Genomic DNA, 18,659 nt, shown 5'->3' on the forward strand with positions numbered 1-18,659 from the left:
AGAGGTTTTTCCACAAGATAGACGTAATCTCTTGTTTCCTCCTTCCAAGCTGTACTTCTGGTCCATCATAATCGCCCGTATATCACAGTCCTAACAGTAAATATTTGATAATCTGTATAAATCACGAAGTTCCTTGTTATCTAATACCCCAAATTACGCACTTTGTCCACATAAGATAAAGGGAAACGGGCGACAGATGCTGCCACCGTTGTGTCCCATGCAGTCCAGTTAGTGCATTTTACAATAGCAGCACGTATGAGTACATCTAACTAAAAAGAAAATTAGGCTATTTCCACAAAAATGTTGACGCATTTTTGACGTGTGTTTAAATAGCAATGGAAGCAGCACGTTATGCCTCATCCATTCACATTGTGCCAGAAGGTAATTCTTTATTTGCTGTATTTGGCTATCAGTATATCTACAGAGTAACAGGTTTGACAACTAGTTGAAGTCTTTCTTCGTGCTTAATTAAGCACCACGCCAGGCAGACGCATGGGGAAGTAGAGTATATCTCCACACATTCTTACCCTTGGCACCAGTAGTATATGAGTGGTTAGCGTTACGTCCCGGCTGCTTTACTCCCGAAGAAAGAACCCTGGTCCTCAGACAAAAAACTGGTCTGATATTTTTATAGTACTTGAATACTTTGGATCACGTGGATTCATAATTAGTCGGTTTTATATCAGTCATTGGGATTCAGTTTGTATTTTGGTTGTTTCCTGATAATGCAGTGTTTTGTTTGTTGAGATGAGGAAGAATGAGGCCTTTAAAACACTTGTTGGAAATACCGGACCATTTTGGTGGGGGGAAAGAAAGTAGTTATCGGTGATAAGATAAAAGTCTTCCAGCACTACCCAGAAGTCTGAAATGGAAATATCCAGAGTTTGCGAGACTAAAGGAAAGGCCAATATGAAATTTTAAGGTAACTCGTGTGCTTATATACGTTTTTTTATATTAAAGGAATTGTCAGTTTCTGCAAAGAAACAGTCAGTCAACATGAAAACGACTTTTTTGGAGTTGTTGCACCGTGTTGTCTGGTAGACTACACAGAAGACATTCATCTTCGTACTCGCCGCCGTGAGAACCTTAACAACAGCGTATAAAGATCATCCTTAAGTCGAAGAAGTTGATTTTGCCTTGTGTCACTGCACCTTCCCATACAGCACTTCACTTACAACGATTCTTGGCAAAAATACAATTTCCAGTGTTGGAACATTCACAGTTTTCGCCTAATTTGGACCTGAGTAAATTTCCGAAATTAAGTCACCTTAATGTGAATGACTTGACATGAGAGTAGTGTTACAGGAGTACTGAAAGTGCTTTAAAAAAGGATTTTAGGCAGTTTCTAAGCACGGCAGGCACATGGAAATGCTTTGTGAACTTAGAAGGTAACTACACCCACGAAATGTGAATGGCGATATATTTGTTTTGCAGTATAATTCGAGCCATTTGGCTCGAATTATTTGTTAGCTTTTGTTAGTAGGTAACTGTGTAACACTTTTTTAACTACAGAACTTTTCTTATGACGCTGTGCGATCCGAGGTCACTTCGAAATAGGACCTGCCACTATCCATCGAACATCCTGCAGTAGTGGTTAATAACTGTACTTTGTACTCGATAGGTCCTGGGTTCTTATCTCCTTTGTACGCAAATGTACTGTCGTGGCCGAGGTTCTACGTTGATTCTCATGTATCCATATACATGCTGGGATAGTATCTTAATATTCCATGACTTCCTCTAACGTGATTTTCTGCGTGGTCTCCGGCCCAGAAACTATTTGAACTGGAATTTGAACCCTTTGATAAACTTTACTGCTAAAGCTCAGCAGCTTTTTATATACATCCAAAATTTGGTCGCCCGGTGGGCTAATTGGCTAAGAAAAGGCCATAGAGCAATTTGGAGGTGAGACGTTTTAGATATATTGGTCTGATGGACAGCCGTGTTTTAGCTGACCTAACGAACATTAGGCTTGCGAAGTTGATGAGCGGCATTAAATAAACAAAGACTCAGTCGAGAATCAACCTTTCCGGTCCCATCCGCGATTTTAAACACGCCTAGTTTTTCCAGCTGATCGTGCTTTCGGTCGAAGTCTTGGTAGTGGCCTTTTTAGAGGTTTCTACGCAGGCCGTTGCCAGAAATAGTGCCAGTGTACCACATCCGGGTCTAGAACTGCGTTGTGCCCCCCCCCCCCCTCCCCGTCTCCGACAGTCTTTCAGTAATAGATGGAACTAATTTGCAAATTGTGACTTGGTTCACGTCCTTGGCCCACTTTCTATCACATACTAGGTTACTAGGTCAGATTTTCTCGAAGCGTAGCATCTTCATTAGTGGAGGTATCCCAAGATTGAATTTATCTGAAGATGATAGGCGAAATTACATGACTTTTTCATGTGACATGCAGTGACAGCCTGCGTGTAGTTACAGACATTGCGCGATTACTCTCTACCATTGAATCCTGGCTCTGTCACTGTGGGACAGCCCTCCCAGGAGTACTCAGAGACTTTCTTTCAGGTGTCGCGAAGAATTTTGGATCCAACTCACTTTCATTGTAAAAGCTTCATTTTTTTAGACTTATTGTTAAGAATCACACTTCTTATTATTATCGGGGTCGGCCGAGGCGTGACGCTGACCACTCACCCCCATCTAGTGCCGAAGTTAAGAATCAGGAAGATCTAGAGAAATTATTAAATGGTATGAATAAATTACTCAGTGAGCAATTCGGCTTAAGGATAACCAAAAGCAAGACAAAAATTATGAGGAGTAGCAGAAATGAGAATAATGATCCATTAAATATGAAAATTGGGAAAGACACGGTAGAAGAAGTGAAGAAATTCTGTTAATTAGGAAGCAAAATCACAAAAGATGGACGAAGCAAGGAAGACATTAAAAGCAGATTAGCACAAGCGAAAAGAGTCTTCTTCAAAAAGAGAAGTCTACTAGTGTCAAACATTAAGAAAGATTTTTCTGAAGTTATATGTTCGGAGCACAGCGCTATACGGAAGCGAAACATGGTCAGTGGGAAAGCCAGAAAGAAGAAGGGTAGAAGCATTTGAAATGTGATGCTATATAAAATTAAATGGACTGATGAAGTACGAAATGAGCTGGTCTTAGACAGGATAGGCGAAGGAAGAAGTCTATGGAAAAATCTTACAGAAGAAGAGATAGGATGGTGAGGCACATTCTGAGGCACCCAGGGGTGGTTAATTTGGCAATGGAAGGAACGGTTGAAGGGGAAAATTGTAGGGGGAGACAAAGATTGGAATATGTGACGCAGATTTTTGAGGATGTGGGCTTTAAAAAATATGTGGAAATGAAGAGATTGGCGCAAGATAGGCGAAAATGGAGGACCGCATCAAACCAGTCGGAAGACTGATGACAAACAAAGAAACAAAAAGGTGTTTTACTGCCTCTCTCCACAAGCGCCAAAATGGCGTGTAGCGGGACAGCTTTACTGTACTTTTTTAAATTTTAATTTAATTCTTCGTAAGCTTAATAACTTAGGACATCACTCGTGTTATGTCAGTTGATTTCGTGGCTATTTGATCAATAGACAATCTTCTGTTCGTATTTCTGGATCATATTCATACCTTGAGAAGTCTGGAGTTTTACAAGAATTCACTTAGGGCACCTTTGGGCCCTTCCTTGCTTTTTAATATAGTTATTAATGATATGCTCGTTTGTGACTTCACAATTCTAAGTACACCTTGTTTGCTGACGGTTTGAGTACGTATCTTCGTATATAAAATATTGATGACTATAAACTTTTGCAATATGATAGCCTATTGATGTGAAAAATCTGGTGCCAGGAAAATTCTTGATGTTATTAAAACTACGATAATATCTTTACTCAGGAAACAATTGGTATTAACTTACATTACTCCACCCTCTGATCGTAAATGCGCCAGTAATGAGGGAACCGCTAAGACACACACGCACATATGTATTTATGTAAGACAATTTGATCATTCCTCGCACTGACTTTGACGATGGAGATAGAGCTAGTCTCTGATACATTGACGCAGCTTATTGTCCTAGGAAAAAAATTTCATTCATGCAACTTTAAATTTGTAAGCCCCAAACTGCAATTGCAATATATGTAATAATTTTACTTTACGTTCGCAGTATGTTACATATTTTGGAGCTCGGTTGTTCTGCAAAACTGTTTGCATTATCACATTAACAACATATTTTCTCAATACTTAAAACTATTGGGTTTGTTACATTTTTCTGTTCAGATTCATTGTTTCAGCACTTTATTGCAGGCTTCGGCATCTGGCTGCCATATTCTTCGTTAATGTTTTTTAAACAAAATTAGTAGCTCCTCAGTATTTTTTAGTGTAGTACCTGCTAGAATAAAATACTCAACATTTATCTTAAATCACAACTTTCATAAGGTCACTCCGTCAGCTAGGTTTGATTCTGCTGCTAATCATGTACACAAGGAAATGTTACGTTTTCAGCAAATATTACATTTCGCTTGTGGACAGTTAATCTCTCTTCTGACTTTTATTTTGTTTTATTGTATTTTTAGTGGATTGTTTGGCTGTTGTCAGGACTCGCCACCACCACTGTTATCATTGTCATTATCATTCTCCAGAATGAGTATGCTTTAACCCTTGTATACCATAGTCGACAGATGTTTATTTAAAATATGCGAGATTTGAGGTTTTTGCTGCGGTGAGGATGGCAGTGTTGATCTGGATTTTGGCGCCGTGTAGACTCGTCAGTAAATGCCACCGTTTTGGAGAAACATACTGTCTTGTCTTCTGCCCTGAAGATGCAGACATACCGACGAATCTACACGGCGCCAACATCCAGAAGATCAACATAATGTATTTAAAACATATTTATATGAATGTTTGCATTTCAGTCAAAATATTAGTTTTATGCACTTCTAATTTCATTCGTGCAAGCTACATGTTCCGCCCATCACTTTTTATGTTATTTAATCAATGCAATAATATTATGCCTTATAATTTTTCTGAGAGCTATGTGTGGATTGTTATTAAGTGTAATTTTCTTGTAACTGGCTGAAATGAACCGGGCATTGACGTGGTCTAAAGAAAACTAACTGGTTGTGTAGGTATGGTTTGTCTTGTCAGCTTGTCATATGCTTGAGCTGATATGAATATCTTTCAAGGCGCCACGTAGTTATTTGGTTGCAATTTGCGTTGAATATTTTGATTCTAGTAACTGGAAGCAGCAGTTGGATAGAGAGAAGTTATATACTGAAGTGCATAATATGTATTCTTCAGCTAATTTTGTTGCGCTGATTATATCAGGGTTATGAGATGGGTGGAACTTGTAGCTTGCATGCAGTTGAATGAGAACAACTCACCTAAGAGCTGGATACATTTGGGAAATGTCTGTACCCATTCAATTCAGAACTTCTTATCATCGGCTGCCCCATTTTAGAATCTCTAACCTGACCAGGCCTTTCTGTAAGGGAAAAACGTAGATTGAGGACGTGAACAGATTATGCAAGAATGTTTGGGCATTAATCGTAATGTTATTCTTCCGTCTCCCCTGTTGCCCAGGTGGTCTCTGTCTCAGGTTTTCGTATCAACATTCTGTATAACTTGGTAGCAAGCCACTATCTAACCGCACCATTCAATTGGCGTACTGTTTGAAATTCGCTCGTTGCCCTACTAAATTTTTATAGTCCGATAAAGGCCAATTACCTGAATTTCTTATATCATACTAGCTACATGTCCATCACGTAGTAGACTCCAAGATTTCGTTATTCTAATAATTGAATTACTAAATCTTGTGTCCGAAGCCCCATTATCAGAGGAAGGAAAATGGGGTTTAATGGACGATTATGTTCCGGGGTTTGGCACCGTGTAGACTCGATGCCATAACCCAGATTATCGTCATCCTCGCCACCGTGAGAACCTCATATCTCACAGGGGTATAATAGAGTACGATGTTTGCTGTTTAATTACGTGATTTTTAGTAATTGCAAATATTATAATTATATAGGCATATATTTCGTATACTGAATGATTTTAATATAGAATAATATAATGAAAACCTATATTTTAAACTAGTCTATCTCCTCAACGAACAGTTTCTGAAGATGTCTGTCTTCTGAGTTGTTGCGCCATGGGTCAGATCTCCCTAATGATAGAGCAGAAAGGACCTCTGAAACGTCGGTAAACTTCTACCAGACTACACGGCGCAACAATCCAAAAGACAGCCAGCTTCAGACTCACAGGCGTGAAAACCCCAAATCCGACTTCGAGCCGTTTCTGATAAACAAATGAAACATCAGAGGGTAAAGACCGAAATGAACGTTTGAAACGAAAGTTCATATTTTATAGTTAAAGCAATAGTGAAAGCTATGTAAATTGCATTACAGTACGCTCCCTCTCTCCCTCCCTCCCTCTCTCTCTCTCCCTCTCTCTCTCCCTCTCTCTCTCCCTCTCTCTCTCCCTCTCTCTCTCTCTCTCTCTCTATATATATATATATATATATATATATATATATATATATGAGACGTTTTTGTAAAAGTTATTCGAAACAGCCATGGCATTCAGTATGTCAAAGTGCAAAGATCTCATAAAATTTCGTGTATTCTGGTACAGATTACACATATCAGATAATCTATTCATCTGCTAGAAAGATATTTCTCCTGAACAGGTTGCGATCTTGACTCATAACGGTTTCATTTTGTATACCTTGGGAGAGCCAACTGAATCTTTTCCATGATTATTTTGTGTTCTGATGCGAAAGAAGTCCATGATGTTGCTGTTTACAAGTATGGGAGTGCTTTATTTCTTCATGCAGGTTAACACGACCATCAAGATATTCAAGCGTTATAAGCTTTTACACTTTTGCTCATTTCTTCTGAGGCATCTTATCAAGCAATACTGGATACACATCGCTGGCTGCAAGACTCGTCATGCTACGAAACCCACATAGTCGCATAGTTGTAGGTTTCAAGGATACTAAATTATTGAATTGCTACCAAAGTCAATAAAGACATGAGTGATCGCAGAAGGAAAAGTTGTAAAATGGCAAACTGCTCTGAACTTAATAAGCACCACGACGCATACCTTAAACTCGGAAGTAAATGGAGGGAGGTGAGTTGTCAGCTTCACGGTCCGGATGCTTTACCCTTAGTACCCATTGCATGTGGCTTGGTGTGCCCCAGAATCGATTTGAGTACAGTGGTGAAGGGAAAGAAATGACCTATCGCTAGCGGGAATCGACCCTCGGCCATACTGACTGAGCTATCTCGGCTCAGGCAACAGCAGCAACTGTTGTTGCCAAATTGAATGCTTTACGATCACATGGAAATCGTACAACGTTGCAACACGAACACCGGAGTCCAGGAAAGTGAAAGCCTCGGAACTCGCAGCGTAGCTGTAATGGTGACTTGGTGCAGCACGTAAATGTGGGGGGCGGGGCGAAGTTCTTCCGTGGTTTCGAAGCATTTCATTTGGCGACTGCTACTGTAGCTTCATGATCATTGTGTTGTTCATCTAGGTTATTGACTATGAAAGGTACCATTTGTTAACAGTTCTTTAGATTTCTATCCGACGGGTATGAATCTAATCTTATTGGTAGTTGTAAGATTTGAGGTTTTCACAGCGGTGAGTATGTAGATTTCTGGGTTGTTGCGCTGTGTAGATCGCCCCGATGACGGAGGCAGTATGACCTCTGAAACGTTGGCTAACATCGACCAGTCTACACAGCGCAACAACCCAGAAGACAGAAATATTCTTATTGGTTGTTTATTAAAGGTAGGACATCTTGCACAAAATGTCTTGCGTTTGTTTCGTGTTTTACTATCAGTAAATTGGTATCCCGAAATTTATGTAGTGGTAAGTTACGTACTGTATCAGTTGTAGGTCTAAAAGTCGTTCTGGACCTTACGAATACGAAGCTTAAATGCACGGCGGCGTTCTGTTGGTGTCGGTGCGATCAGGTGTTTGCTCAATCTTAATTTTGTAATAGTCAGCAAAATAACGGTCGTCCCGAATACCGGTATACGAAAACAAATCACCAATTGGTGTTTTGATACATTGTAACAAGACATGTAATAATAGGAATAATATCGAATAGAACAGCATTATGTATTTATTTATGTACTTGGGTATAATAACGACGCTGATGGTACCTCAGATTATATAGAATCAGATAATAGGATAATAAATTAATGAGTTAGAAAGGATTGGAAAGAAGCAGTCGTTACCTAATTTAAATTATTGTCTTGGTATTTTGCTGAAGGAACTGAGGAAAATATAAAAACTCTGGATATTCAGTCTTCCAGTCGAGATTTTCACCTGGGACCCCCCGAATACAAAGCAGGAGTACACCACGCGGCCGCCACATTCGGTTGAATTTAAATTGTATATCGCTCATCACACTATGGCAGAGGTTTCAAAAGTGTGCCCCCCCCCCCTGGGGGGCGTGTTGTTTGTATGAAAAACATTTTTAATGAAATATGGAGAAACATTTTTAACATCCTTCGCTTGATTGAGGCAGTTCAGCAGTGGCAGCCATCACAACAAAGTATCGTTCATTTCAAAACTCCAACCTTGGTATGATAAGTTATGTTCACAGAAGCAACCGCATCCATCCCACTAATCCAGGTATGCAGCGTATATTTTATTACAGCTTTTTAAATTGAATGCATTGAATAATATATACTAAATTGTAAAAAAAAGTGTATACTCATAACTAAATTTTATGTCAAATCTGTTTGCTTGCACTTGTTCTGGAAGGGGGCGTGAAATTTATGAAATATTTTAAGGGGGGCGCAAGGTATAAAAGTTTGGGAGCCCCTGCACTATGGTGACAAAATTGCCTTTCCACAGTATGAAAGTAAAGTTGTCAAAAATGATGTGAAGTAATGAATTCGAATACTTATGTAGCATATTAAAACGACTGCAAGAAATTTTTGTTTTTTGTTCGTAACATTTTTCAAATGCGTAATTTTACATTTACATGCCTAATTTACCTTAATATTTGTTTAATACTAATGAATACTGATTTAATCTCGTTGCAAGTCATTAGTGTATGGAGTCTGAGAATGTTCCTTGCATTTCATTAAATGTGTGCCATGTCGATAAATATTTAAAATAAAAGTTGTAGATCTCAGTGGAGTCTATAATTTACGCCATGTACCACATTTTTCTGAGGTTCATGTGAAGTAGAAATTCTATTGGACCAATTCGTATCAAAATTAAACTTACCCGACAAATTTTATTGTAGAGGCCATTACCAAATGTAATCGAAATCCGTCCTGCAATTTAAGAGAACTGATAGACATCTGCGCAGTATGCATTTCGTATAACAGCATGTTAATTAACTTATCAAATGGCAGTAAAGTTCAGTAATTTATGTAAGTAGTTACAGTATGGCGTAAATAAATATAGCACGTTACAAACAGCAGCTGAAATCCGTAACTTGTTAATCTACTGTTTGAAGCATATAATATATTTGTCAGAGCTTTTGTGAACACGGTAATGAACCTTGGTGTTCTATTAAAGGTGGGATATTTCTTGACTAGCCAAGCGACTATTAGCGTATTAGAGTAAGTTTGATTATGAAATCAGCGTGTCGGAATAATTAATAATAATAATTAATAACATTAAATCTATCATAGTATTGCCGCAAAAATCTTTCTTTGTGAGTTATTTGCAACATTTTTTCTTTGAAATTTCTTTCAGCGCCAGTGAAATTAGTGAATATATGTGATTGATGACTCATGAACTTGGACGCACCTGGCAACTTGCCAGTCCACCGTTGGGTCAATGACCGTGAAATACATGTGTTTTGCAAGAGCTTTGTACTTATCAGTATGCTTTTAGTGCGTGGGAAGAACAGATGACTCCACTGTACTCCAGCCCACTGTTACATCTACTCCGAACATAAACGTTTGTGCCGTGCCCAGAGATCAATGCTAACGGCGGAATACAGTCTTCACTGAGTTAATGTGGAACATCCATCGTTTCGTCAGAAAATAACATCGTTCGTTCACTGCAGTCAGTGTAACTATAAAGCTGGGCGTGATACAAACTGTTATCTTGCGGATGCAAATGTAGATCGTTACCACCAGTACACCAACATGTTTGGTGTCCCTCTTTATAGTGCAAGTTATCTTATCTGAGTAGCTTCTGATTTTAAACACTTTTTGGAAGAATTCATGAATGCTTCCTTCTGGTAATTGCTCCATATTTGTAGAGCGTAGCGGAAATTATCAGTTTTAATTTATGGTTTCGATAGTCCTGACAACTGCTCATGTTCGAAGGCATTGATTAGGCAGAAGACTGGGTTCGATACCCATTCGGGCTACAGATATTTGTCCCCTCCATTTTTTAGATTTGTCTTTCGATATTTTATTGATCAGGCTGATTGTGGAGTCTTCTGGGTTTTGCATCGTGTCAAAGTTCGACATTTCTGAGGAACTTCCTACCCCGTTTTTAGGATGTTATTCAACGACGCCATTTTAATCAAATGGGTGATATGGTATTGAATGATTTTGGAAAGTCTTGCATGATGTGAGGTAAGAATTAAGAATTTGGAAGGTGGTGGTCATTCCATTTTTTTGGTACTGTATCATATTCCTAGGAGAGAATGAGGGAACCCCTCAGTCAGGGTAGCCAGTAACCAACCTGACAGTTAAATTATCTCCAGAACACAGGTCCAGAGTATTGTCTTCTAAGGGACTGATTCTGTTCTGTGGAGATGTACAGTGCATCTAAAACATTTGTACATTGTTCAGTCATTACAGGCCAAAGTACCTAACCTATGGAAGTGGGTAGTTTATACAGCATTTATACCTTAAATAGTGTAATGTTTGTAACATTTTGGACATTTGTTCTTGAGACATTTTTATATTATTTGCATTGTAATGTGCACATTTTATTCTTCAGGTATTTAAACACAGTGAACTCTACACACATCATTTGTGTACTTGGACTTTTTTCATTGGCTATTCCTGCATTTGGACATTTTTAAATTGGCCATTCAGACTTTACACCGACCATTATCTGCTTGCTTTCAGCATTGTCTTTGACATATCATAACCTCAGCAGTCGATTAATTTTTTGTTGCTAACACCTTGGAGATCAATTAATGAGTCAAGCTACCAATAAATCAGTTGTAGATATCAGCATTGTGAGAAGAATCTAATATGATGCAATGTTTCATGTATAGTTTTAATAAAATTGCATGCTAATATCAGAAATTAATCTGTTTTTTATCTACGGGAAAGCCTTTTGCATACGTCTGTACACATCTCACTATCTTTCACCCAACACTTACTTATTTCTATAGCACCATGGTGCTAATCTGTGTAACTTACAAGATTTGAGGTTCTTATGGCATTGAAGATGTCATTGTTGTTCTTCTGGCCTGTAACGCAATATTCACTTACAGAAATAAACATTTTGGTGGAACATACTTCAAGGTAACCACTGCAGGTCCAAATGACATTACAACCCAGAATACCAGCATTGACATGCATATATATGTTCCTAACATGTGCAGATTACTTTTGTTTCAGATATTAAAATATTAGCATACTTCTCCATCATCCCTTGGTTCCATATAAAATGGAGTATTAGACTCTGCGTCATAGGATCTTGGGTTTAAAGACAGAAAGTGCATAGAAATTGTGAAGCAAGTCCCCAACACTCCCCTCTCACTCTATACCTTGTTTCCAATGTTCTGTTTGTCTTAAAGACAATGTTTTCATGTGTGTGTGTGTGTGTGCAGATTTTTGAACATTAAGCTTACTGTAACATAATGTCCTTGCATCCTAACTAATAACTTCCTGGTTAATTTTAAAGAAATTGTGTATAAACATCATGCCTGTGGAGTCCACCCAAGCAGTGTACTTTTTAATTTTCTCCCATAAATAAAATGAATGTGGCAGCTACATGGAACCAAAATTTGTGTTTCCATTTGACAGAGACAATAAACAGTTTCAGCAAGGAATGTGAAATTTGGTGTGGAGATACGTCATAAACACAGCATGTACAGATATTGTGAGTTTTGTGCATTAACATTTACAAACATGTAATGGTATTAATTTTTTAAACTGTGTCTGAAAACTTTAAAGTAGTGTTAATCTGTAGTAGTGGAAATTATACCTGAAGTGGATCACTAAATTATGTACTCATTAATGTGTCTTTGTTACTTTTGTTTATTGATTTAAGCATTTGAAGGAAAGTAAGCATCAGAAGTTCTTCCCAGAAAATATTTTGTTTTTACCAAGAGAAGTGAGTCATTATGCTGTATTTGTTTAGAAGAAATGGTGATATCACTTTTAAAATTTAAATATTTATGTGAAAGTTCCAATTATTTCTTCATGTCATTTGTTGAAGTGTTTCACTTCTTCAGTAAAAAAGAATCTAATAAGCCTGTAGCATATGATGTCTGCATTGGCCAACATTTTGGCCTACAGAAAGATATTACAACTGACTTCATCTTAATTTGTAATTATGCTTGTATTAACCAGAATTTGGCGTGATCCCCACCTGATATTTCAAACCATTCATATAATCTGGTAATGATGTTTCATTTCCCTCTTCATGGTTTTCATACCATAACAATCATTGTTACACTAAACTAGCAGTGTGCCCAGAGTGTTACTGCCAGGAAATTTGAGAAATGTTGCATTTCCTTATAAATCTTTCTCATCCCAAAGCTTATTTATAGGCTTGTTGTTGAATATCATTGTAAAAATATGATCCCTAAACCCAAAGTACAATAACTTAATCCCAGGACACTTTGTTCAGGATTGTGGTATTTGTTCCTGCAGTTTCCTTCTTGAAACAAACAATGCCATTCTTATCTTACTTCTTCTGCCACCATTATTTTCCAAAGTGCTGAAAACTTCTTCATCAGGACTCAAACCCAGGTCAATTTTTTGGGGTTGTGGCCTTTGACCATGCAATCTCTTCTAAACAACTTTTGCCTTGGTGCTGTACTTATATCATGCTTAGTTTCTGATCTACAGAAACCATCGTCATCAGAATTTGAACCCTGGACAGTTTTTTGGAGTTATGATGTTTGTTTCTGTAATCTCCTCTTCAAAACAAATAACGTTGGTCTTGGCACTGTTTTCTGTTGTTCTTAGTTTCCAAGCTACAGGGACTGCCCTCACTGGGACTTGAACTCAGGGCACTTTTCAGGAGTTCTGACCTATCTGAAATCTCTTGCTGGTCTCAAAGAATGAGTTTGCCAAGTTAGGTACAGTTACGTTTATCCATTCTTGAGCTATGACTAAACCTACACATCCACACCCATTATTTCAGTTTTATGTAGAAGATGAATTTCAAGTTCTGAAACACAGTCACTGTGGAACACTGTAATACATTGTATATTCATTTTTTATAGCAACATCTGACTCCATTCTTTGGTACATCTAAAAGTAAAAATAATGTGGAAGAATGCCAACTGACAAGAATTATTTGCTGATTGTGGATGGCTGAAGGATAGTAGCATTGTATTGGCACATAAAAATAAATCACAATCTTTAATGTATCTCTCTGTTTTCTCAGAAATGTTGGCATGTGTTTAAAATAGCAGTTTGTTAAGACATACTCCTACAAAATAAACTTCAGCGAAAATAAAATACATTTGGTTTGTTCATGAGTTATTTAGTGATATTTGATCAACTGTAGAGGTTGTGTGATATTGATCAAGAAATTTATAAACATATGGGAATACAAACTTCATTAAATTTTAAAACATACATTTTTTATAATCACAAAACTGTCAAGAAATTGGGCCATTTGTAATCCTGTAGGAAGTGATAGATGTTAAACTAAATAGCTTACACATTACTAAATTTGATGCCTGTTTTCGGTTTAAGTTTGACTATATAAGAACTGAAGATGGCTGTCTTCTGGGTTGTAGCACTATGTAGTCTGGTAGAAGTTTACTGGTATTTCAGAGATAGTTGCTGCTTCCATCATCAGGGGTATAGGTAATTGCCCTCAAGCACCTCAGAAATGTCAGTAAATTTCTGCCAGACTACACAGCACTACAACCCAAAAGACAGCCATCTTTGTTTTTTCTGCCATGTGAACCTCGAGTGATACTATATAAGAATTATATTAATGCATGTTTTAAAAATAATTTTCTTCTGTTTTAGGTCATGGTAAAACACACAAAGATGCTGCCAGTGTTAGAGCTACTCATCCCATCCCAGCTGCCTGTGGTCTTTATTATTTTGAAGTGAAGATAGTCAGCAAGGGGAGAGATGGCTACATGGGTATTGGACTCAGTGCTCAAGGAGTCAACATGAACAGGCTTCCAGGTAATAATAACTATACATGCAGTGCTTTTTTATATAAGAGAAAGGCGCAGGTGACAAGGCGCAAGGAAATGTAATGGATGTCTTTTGACAGATATAATCAATAATTAATTAAAATTGAAAATTTGAATTACAGAGTTTGTTGTCTTATCAACATTAATTTTTCCTAATTATTATTGCCATGCTTATTTATATTAATGTCTTCTTCTTCTATGGCTCTCCGGTCCGTATTCGGTCCATGGCCTTCTCCTCTTCCATTCCGTCCTTCTGTTAGGTCCGTCTGTCCGAGGTTGAGGTTTTGAAACTTCTTCCTTTTTACGGTGCAAGGTTGTTAGCCTTGCGACCAACCCCCAACCTGGAGGACCAGGATACCTGTCTTAGTCTGACCTCTCCCCCTCGACCAATCTGGCTAGGGAGGCCCTACCAGTAGCTATGCTACTGCCAGCATAGCTCTTGGGATCACTGAGGTACTCAATCCCCACCACCATGACAAGGTGCAGGTACCATTAAGTGGGGTTATGTTAATGTGTCTTATCATATAATCTGCCAGTATAATATACCATTTTATACCATTAGATAAAAGCTCAGCATACTTGTATTACAAACAGGAGATATTGTAATCTATAGGCTATATCTTATGTATATGGTATTAGAAGATAAGCCAGTAATGATGTTAACAGCATACACAAAGAAGAAGAATCTGTTTCTTTTCATGGCTGATTTTATCATCTTGTGATGGGTTCAAAAGTGTAATTTCAATGTTGGTACACAGGGCATAGGGCATCTCAGATAGGGCAAACCTCCAAAATACAGAAATACATCTTGGATAGATCTACAAGAGAAATGGGTGTTCATCAAGGAAAGTTTACAGAGTATTTCATTTCAGAAAGGGATCTAACAAAGAATAGGAAAGATGGAAGCATAATCAAGAGCATTGTCTTGTCTAATTGTATCAGTCAAATTCTGGTCTTTTATGATATATAATCTGTCTCCATCTACCTAAAGACATGCAGCCACCTGGATTTTCTCATGGAGAGTCTGGGGCTGGAAACTGCATCTGCAGAGTTCATGCAAGTATAAATAAAGCTGTCTGCATTGCCCAGATGAGACATCATGTTGAAGGCGATACTAAGGGACATTATAGACACCTCCAGTTGAAACATCTAGAGCAGTCGCTAGTGGCTGAAGATGCTATACAACATGGTAACCATATATACTTTGAGACCACCATCAACTACAAACTGCTTCAGGCCAGCAAAATGAGTTCAAGCTACACTAAAACTTCAGTAGTGAAGGAGTTTACTTGCTTAGTCTAGCCTCGAAGGCAATACAGATACTGTACTAATAGAGAGAGTACCACAGATTACTAAACCATCAAACACTTCTTTGGTTTGATCTTCTGGAAATAGATTCTGCTTCTTAATATTAAACTATGAATTTTTTTTGATTACTTTCTTTACCATGTTTGAAGTGTGTAAGTCACATTTTTTCCATCACGAGTGTTACCTAAAATCACGAATCTTTTATATGGAAGTTTTGTGAAGACAGTTTAGTGAATATATACTACTGAATTCATGGCATGTATTACAGAATACCCAAGAAAATATAGTAGTTTTATGTTTTAGAACTAAAATAACTTATTTCTTCATATGTTACTGGATCTGATTAAAATAATGAATGCTGTGGTTCAGCAAATGCACCTATATAATGAGCTGTGATGAGTAAAAATTTGTGGATTTTAAGTATTATTATATGCTGTATGCATTACATGTATATTTTGTTTTCTAGTAAAACATTCTGGCATTTGATGACTGGTATTTTTGGCTGATATATTAAACTAACATTTGTTGACCTCTTGATGAACACCCATTATCATCGTCTGTTTTGTTGAAGTTCTGTGTGCCTTTATATTAATATATTCATCTTATATTTTAAGTGGAACGAGTAATACTAATAATTTTTTTTCCTTCTTAGGTTGGGACAAACATTCATATGGCTACCATGGTGATGATGGTCATTCATTTTGTTCTTCTGGAACAGGCCAGCCGTATGGACCAACATTCACAACAGGCGATGTTATAGGCTGTGGAGTTAATCTTATTGACAATACTTGTTTCTATACAAAGAATGGACATAACTTGGGAATAGCATTTACAGATTTACCTGTGAGTATATTTAATTGACAGCAGACCAGCACAAAACTAGGATGAACACAGACACAGTATGGAAATGTAATTGCAAACTGAAAATTTATCACATATAAAGAAAAGCACAATCTTAAATGAAATCACCAAGAATGGACACAGCATTTGAAGCTGTGACATCATGTAACATTAAATGCAAATTTATCATAGCATTGCATACTGAATAGATTGCAGAACATCTTATCATGAATGTGTTCATAATCATTAATTATCATAAATAATTTAAATACAGAGCAAACCAGAATTCAGAATTTTCATTTGTACTGTTACTAGATTTTTGGAATAGAATACAGTGTGTCCACAAAGTCTATTTGGGGTTTTGAAAAATTGTGGCACACAAACAAATTGAGCTAACCACATGCGGTTTGTGATGAGCCAGGATAGCTCAGTCAGTATAGTGACTAGCTACGGGCTGGACGACCGGGATTCGATCCCCGGTGGGGGCAGAGGATTTTTCCTCTAGCCGATGCGTCCAGACCGGCTGTGGGGCCCACCCAGCCTCCTCTACAGTGGGTACCGGGATCCTTTCCCGGGGGTAAAGCTGGCCGGGGCGTGATGCTGACCACTCACCCCCATCTAGTGCTGAGGTCAAGAAAGAGAGGAGCTATACCTCCACTCGCATCAAGCGCCTGTATGGCACATAGCTAGACAAACTTTACTTTGCATGCGGTTTGTGGCAGATTACAGTGAAACTCTGGAAATTTTTTGCTGACCTCAGTAGACCTCGATGTGGGCTCCCTTGGTAGCACGGAAAATGTCCAGACAATATTCGAGCTCTTGCCATGTTCTGTGGAGCATGTCTCTTTTTTCAAGAGCAGATGAACAACATGAACACCTACCTGGACATGCTGGAACTGTACGCAGTACCACAAATTAAGCATTTACAGCCACACATCATTCTGCAACCAGATGGTACTCCACCTCATTGGGGTCTGCAGGTACGCGTGTACCTAGACAGGACATTTCCAGGAAGATAGATCGGCAGAGAGGGTCCAGTGCCTTGGCCTCCACGTTCACCAGACATAACACCACTGGATTTTTTCCTGTGGGGTTATGTGAAGAGCAATGTGTTCCGAACACCAGTTAACAGACTTGATGACCTGAAGACCCGTATCAGGAATGTGATCTCGGCTATTCCAGCAGACATGCTCCACAGAACATGGCAAGAGCTCGAATATCATCTGGACGTTTTCTGTGCTACCAAGGGAGCCCACATCAAGGTCTACTGAGGTCGTAAAAAAACTTCCAGAGTTTCACTGTAATCTGCCGCAAACCGCATGTGGCTAGCTCAATTTGTTTGCGCGCCACAATTGTTCAAAACCCCGAAGGGACTTTGTGGACACACTGTATAACAATTAAGCAGAAAAAAAACCATTTATTGTATAAAGTTTTAAATTGTGTAAATCTTTAATAGCTGTATTGAGTAATTTATCCTGATGGCACAGCTGATTCCAAACATGTAGTGTGACTTGTGTTGTTTTACTGTTTAATTATAATTGTATTTTGAACATGTATATAATGTGCCCTTAGGGGGTTGCTAGTCCCCCATCGGGCGCCTCCCCAGGTTGCGGATAGGGGAATGCTTCCCAGATATGGGTGGTACCAGGGAAATCAAATACCAGGGGCGGACAAAAACTAGCATAGTGAAGGGCAGCAGCGATCACTATTACCAGCTTGAAGCATAAAGGAAATGATCCAGGACCGGTTCGAGGCTGGATTACCACAAGCATGGCTGGAGCAGCTTTAATGGTTGTGGTACTGCGATATGGAAAGCAAATGGAAAAACTACCACATTACTTTTTTTCCAGGACAGCTTCTGCCCAACAGGGGCAGTCACAATATGCAAACAGTGAATAGGGAAGACAGAAATATCGAAGATTGAACAACGAACCGAGAAGAGAAACAGACAAGGCGAGAGAAGATTACATCAACGGCGTATGTAATGACACTCCAGAGAATTGGTAGATACGATATGATATATGCAAAGGCGAAAGAACTAGGATGGAAAGAGCACAACAGAATTCGAACACAGGAAATATAAGACCCAACAGGAAAGATAGTCAGTGACCAGAATGAAGTTAAAGCTGTAGGGGAAAATTATATTGAAGAGCTCTTTGACAAGGGCAATCGACCGGATGAGATGGAGATGGAATTGAAGCCGGAAGAAGAAGTAGAGG

The 18,659-nt window shown here is 38.4% G+C and overlaps 1 protein-coding gene across 7 annotated transcripts in view; it reads left to right on the forward strand.

Moving 5' to 3' along the window:
• The window catches only part of RanBPM (Ran-binding protein M), a 51,500-nt gene that overhangs the window by 9,071 nt on the left and 23,770 nt on the right, over positions 1-18,659 (forward strand). For 3 of the 7 annotated variants that reach the window (XM_022069324.2, XM_087343549.1, XM_087343552.1), the window contains exons 2-3: positions 14,117-14,281; positions 16,253-16,443. In XM_022069324.2, the coding sequence (XP_021925016.2) occupies positions 14,117-14,281; positions 16,253-16,443 (356 nt within the window). Of the gene's footprint in view, positions 1-7,413; positions 7,509-8,473; positions 8,601-10,364; positions 10,517-11,984; positions 12,003-14,116; positions 14,282-16,252; positions 16,444-18,659 lie in introns of those variants that run through there. The other 4 variants (XM_087343550.1, XM_087343547.1, XM_087343551.1 and 1 more) reach the window with 4 other exon arrangements.

Source organism: Zootermopsis nevadensis, unplaced genomic scaffold, assembly GCF_977971745.1.
Source record: "Zootermopsis nevadensis isolate Lab colony 2312 unplaced genomic scaffold, Znev_1.0 Znev_ptg000006l, whole genome shotgun sequence".
In the NCBI taxonomy this organism is placed as follows: domain Eukaryota; kingdom Metazoa; phylum Arthropoda; class Insecta; order Blattodea; family Termopsidae; genus Zootermopsis; species Zootermopsis nevadensis.